The sequence below is a fragment of the Astatotilapia calliptera genome, chromosome 3 (genome assembly GCF_964374335.1).
Source record: "Astatotilapia calliptera chromosome 3, fAstCal68.1, whole genome shotgun sequence".
Lineage (NCBI taxonomy): Eukaryota > Metazoa > Chordata > Actinopteri > Cichliformes > Cichlidae > Astatotilapia > Astatotilapia calliptera.
This window is the reverse complement of record NC_137424.1, coordinates 7,816,931-7,822,321: the sequence shown is the minus strand read 5'-3', so window position 1 is coordinate 7,822,321 and position 5,391 is coordinate 7,816,931. Positions and strand designations below refer to the sequence as shown.

The following is a 5,391-nucleotide window of genomic DNA, read 5'->3' as shown; positions in this document are numbered from 1 at the left end:
TCAATATGAAATGTTTGCAGGGCCTGACAGGAAGTGGACGGACGCTCTGATCACTTCCTGTTTGCTGAAGTGGGTTTTCAGTTGTTTAGAAACCAAAGGCTTGTTTTAAAAGACAGTTTAAATGGGACTGAGGGAACGACGTGTTTGTAGTTTATATCCAACAACATCAAGCAGTTTAATCAAAGAGTTCATGTTGCTAACAGCTCACCTCTCTGCAGCAGACACAGGCTGGACTTTAAAATCAATGGGAAAACCTTTAGACGCGTCACTCTGTAAGGACACAGAGCTGGGTCGAGGTCCAGGTTTGAGTCTCTGATGGATCCTGAAAAAGTTATAAATCTTCAGTAAAATTCTCATCACATATCAGCTGATATTATTGGTATTAGCTTACCTTTTCTCAGCTGACTGTCTTTGCTCAAATATCTTAATGGCATCTTTGACTGAGTTACTTTCATAAGACACAGAGCTTGGTGGAGGTCCAGGCTGGTTCCTGTGAATAATGATGGAGCAGTGATGTGAGTGCTGAGCTGTGACATGGAGAAGAGTCATGGACAGTTAGAGATGGTCATCTCACCTCTGAGCTTTGGTCTGGCTCTCATGTTCCCCACACAGAGTGCTTTTAGAGGGAGGGACTCCTTCCTCTCTGTCCTCACACTGATCCATGCTGCTCAATTCAGCTCACACACACTTTCTACCTGCAGAGGAAACAAATCATTCATGTGCACATCAGCTGAAATCCTCCTTTCATCATGTGTGCTGTCCAAATATCAGCTGCTTCTTTCCTGCTTCATCTCAGTGTCAGCTGGATGCAGTCAGACAGCAGTGTGAGGCAGAGGAAGCTGCCATCAGCTGCTCTGCTATCAGTCCACTAGATGGAGCCTGAAGCACACACGATGCATTCACTGACACACACTGATTCACTGTTTGGGAAACTAGAAAAATGTTGGTCTTGAACTAGCTGCATAATGCAGACAGGGTAGGACCCAAATATAACGGCGAAACATCTTCAAGCAACTTATAGAAGTCCAGATGCTTTTCTTTCCAAGCTCCTTAAACTATGATGACCTGGATGACTGAGAACCTTCACAGGAAAAATGAAACACACTGAACAAAGAATGCAAGACTTTCACAATAAAACAGCAAACAAAGGAAAGCAACACTGACACGTGAGCTTGACAGAGGAGTGGAGGAAAGGCAGACGAGAGTGAGCGAGGGAAAGAGGAGACAAGAGAGACATGACAGGCTGAGGAAATATAGAATGGAGCACCAGGCCTCACACAAACACACACAAACACACACAAACACACACAAACACACACACACAAACACACACAAACACACACAGAGGCACACAGAGGCACACAGAGACACAGAGGGAATCTAATGATCAAGGAACTAAACAGGAAGTATAAGAAACTCAAAGAAGCATAAATAAGACTGTAAATGAACCAGAACCATAAACCATAATACAAAAAATGCAAAGTGCTTGGTCAAAGGGACCCAGAACCATTAAAGTTCTTTTCTTTGCTCTTCAGTGTTTGAGTTCAAACAGACTCCACATTAAACTATGACAGCACCGTCCCTGCTGCTGCTGTCAGACCTGTTATTCACTCACTGCTCACCAGTGTTTCTAATGAGTTTTACTCATCCATGAGAGTTTAAAGCTTGCACTTACAAGCAATGTTCCCTCTAATGTTTCACGTGTCTGAGCGAACACACAACCTCCCTGAGCGATCCACTGTGAGCGACATTAGACGTGTGCACTGTGGTCACGCCAGCGTCGAATCCATCCAAGTTACATGTTTATTAAAATAATCAATTTACAGCGTTTACATTTCTGTTAAACTACTTTTAATTAACTGCTTTAGCCCACTTACAATGAAAGTTAAAAAAGAAAATCTTGTTCATGACCTGTAGCATGTTAACACTATTGGAAGGAAAAATAACTTGAACTTCAATTTTGAAAACACAACTTTCTTTAAATGAAGCTCTGACTTGTATTATGAGTCTGTGGTCTGGGAGAGAGTCTGTAACTCTGTCTGCAACATACAGTAAATAATGACCAATGTTGGGCAGTTAATTATATAGTTACTTCTTCAAAAAAGTAACTGAGTTTTGCAAACAAAGTTTTTTGCAGCTGTTTACTGCAAAAAACTACAGCCAAGGTGTTTTTTTTAAAATAAACATTTCAAACTATTTACAGAACAATCAGCTGTTCTGCATCAAATCTGATGCCACACAAATTATTTGTTCACTCCAAAAAATAATTACTGTCCACTATGAGATGAAGGAGAACAACAGCCTGATACCTGCAGGCCTGACAGCAGCAGATGTGTCACTGCTGTAACACCTGTAACACTCAGCAGTCGCCTCATTGTTCTGACACACACAACAACACTATTGACTACACTACACACTAACTACACACTAACTACACACTAACTACACAAGATTTGCTCTAAACGTCTCAAATCTCTCACATCTCAAAACACCGCCGTCACTCCGTTTCTTAACAACTAAATGCCATGTTTTGATTGGTCGACATGGTACATTTTTCGACCAATAGGAAAGGCTGGGGGTTGGTATTGTTTTTGCTCACAGGCTTTCGAGCGTTTTCCTTATAAAACGCAGTTTTTACCGTTTCTTCCTGCAGTAAATATAAACAACGACAGTATTCAGGAAGAAAACCAAACATTGCAGATATTTTTATCATAACTCTGGTTTTACATGGTCGATCAACACAATTTAAAAACTGGTATAAAGTCCACACTTTTCCTGTCAGTTGTTCCGTCTGTCCTGCTCACATCTCCAATGGTTGTACACGTTGTCATTAACGTGGCTTCACTCCACATCAGCCGCTTTGCTAAAACACCGGCACATATTTACTTTAATTTCAATTCAGGTTAGAATTCTTTTTGTGTGCTCAATACAGATTTTCTCTGCGCAGAGACCGTGCCAACAGTGCGCAGCTTAGAGGGAACATTGCTTACAAGGTGACTACCAATAAAAATGAGTGTGCTTCACTGTCAGAGCTACGGTGATTCATCCAGTAGGACTTGATAATAAAAATATTTGTTTGATGCTTTGCATTGAGGCGCATTGTTGAATTTGCAGGGACACAATAACCACAGATCAGTTGTTCAAACCACTACAGTAGGGAGCCATGTCATGAATAATAAACAAATACTAATACTAATACTACTACTAATAATAATGTTAATTTAAGTAATTGTTTTTGACTGAACATCACATATAATGTAACAAGCAGTAAATTCAGGTTAAGTGCATTATCAGCATTTGGAGGAGCTCCTTATCCTTCACTGCTCACCTCTTACAAAGTGTTCACACAGTTTGCTAGCTTCTTTCAGCCTGCTAGCTATGCTAACAAGTCTACTACACACACTTGACTCGGTCACATGACAGACAGCAGAGATAGCTGCTCTGCTAGCTAAGCTAACTCATGTTAGCTTAGCTAGGTCAAGGTCAAAGAAATGAGGCGATGCTGCTGGGAGTTACGTCACAGACTAGCAGAATTTAGTTATTCAGCATAATATTTAATCCTTATTATCTGCTCCTCTCACCTCTGTTTACATCTGAAAACAAGAAAATTTAGCCAACAGTTTATTAGCTTTGGTGAAATTATAAACAGGCATCAGCGCAGTAACCTATACTGTGCTTTAATGCTGGAGCAGCAGGAACACCAGTTAATCTAAAATCTCCTTTTCTCTCTAAAAAGTGACAGCAGACTGAGTCAAAGACAGAAACCTTGTTTAAACACCAAATATTCACTTCCTGATCCAGGATTCAAAGAGGACGTTGAACTTACTCAGCTTCTTCCAATGAACGTCTTCACTCTGCAGCTCTCTGCTGTCTGGACCAGGTCTGTGTAGAAACAGAGAAAATCCTCTGCTTCTTCTCCGTCAGCAGTCGTCTGTGTCTGCAGACTGCGTCACATTAAACACTTCACACCAGCAAAGAGGCTGAAGCTCACAGGTCAACGGTCAGCTGCAGCACTGTGTATAACAATTCACTTTTGAACAGTAGATAGCCTGTAGGCGTCTCTGCAGTGATAAACAGTTTACACATTAAACACTGAACCATAAAAGAAGCTTGAGCTGCAGCTCACAGGTCAAAGCTCAGCTGCTGCACCCAGTTATGAGTTTAAATAAATCATTAATCATGATCTTTTCCCTCTCAGCACTTTCACTTGGCCTTGGAGTGTTTTGACGGAGCTACACTGTATGTTTCAAATGTTGTAAATAAATTGGGAGTTAGGGCTGGGCAATATGGCCTAAAATCCATATCGCGGTATAATTTGAAGCATGTGCGGTAACGATATATATCGCGATATATTCTTTTCTTCTGTATAACGTATTTTCCACACTATAAGGCAGACTTACAATCCTTTAATTTTCTCAAAAATCAAGAGTGTGCCTTATGTATGAATTCTGGTTGTGCTTCGTGACCTCAAACCGATTTTGGCTGCAGAAATCTGTTAAAAATGTTTTAGCACAACTTTGGTAAGCCGCACTGCTTGATGGATCGTCAGAGCATTACGGCTGCCGTGGTGAGGAGCTTCGCGGAGTAATCTGGGTCCAAAACTCCGACAGCTTCAGGTCCCAAAGTCAAACGAACACTGAGAGTTAAAAACGGTCTAAATTCTTTCATCTTTAATAAAATCATCAGCGTTGCTGCTTTACCAGGTGTAACAATTAAGTTTAATATCCATGAAAACAGAATTTATTAAATTTAACGGAGTTAGAAGTTAACAGGAAGTTAGCGCGCTAGTTTACACCTAAACATTTCATACCATGTTCTGACTGAGATTTTTGAAACTAATTCAAACAGCTCTGCTACCACTTCCAACATAAATGAAGACAGAAAACTAAACAGCAGTGGCGTTTGCAGGGTTACTGAAGTTGGACTACCTGGTATATAATGTTGTGCTACGTGATTGCTAGCGACACAGCTATGTTAGCATAACATTAGCACAGTGAAGCTGGAGGATGAACCCCAACTCTTTTTCCACTTGATAAAAGTTAACGTGAGTGATTCTGGTGGTCAGGGACAAATGCAGTCGCATAGCAGGATGCTGTACACGGGCCAAACTTCAGTCACGAGAACAACTGAGATCATTCATCCACAGCACGAGGCTAGTTATTAATATACTGCCACAACATGGGAATAGAGCAGCTGCAGAGAATTCAACATTAAGTGGAGGAAGCGCAGTTTTTGGCTTTCCCCGCGTTTCAAAAGTGCTTCATCTCTTTGCTGTGACTGTCACCCAGCATAATTGCAGAGGATAATGGTTTTAACCGCTGCGATGCTTTCGACCAAAACAGGTGCAGTTTGATGACATCATCACATGCGCTGTCGCGATAGAGCGGTATA

At 41.1% G+C, this 5,391-nt stretch overlaps 1 protein-coding gene across 1 annotated transcript; it reads right to left on the bottom strand.

Annotated features, from left to right (window-relative positions):
- Positions 1-204: 204 nt before the first annotated feature.
- LOC145422834 (uncharacterized) lies at positions 205-4,454 on the bottom strand. Its single transcript, XM_080294696.1, has 4 exons — positions 3,827-4,454; positions 575-695; positions 392-490; positions 205-322 (listed from the first exon to the last, which is right to left on the bottom strand). Exons 2-4 carry the CDS (start codon positions 661-663, stop codon positions 205-207), a joined length of 306 nt encoding a protein of 101 aa, XP_080150822.1. The 5' UTR covers positions 664-695; positions 3,827-4,454.
- Positions 4,455-5,391: the final 937 nt, after the last annotated feature.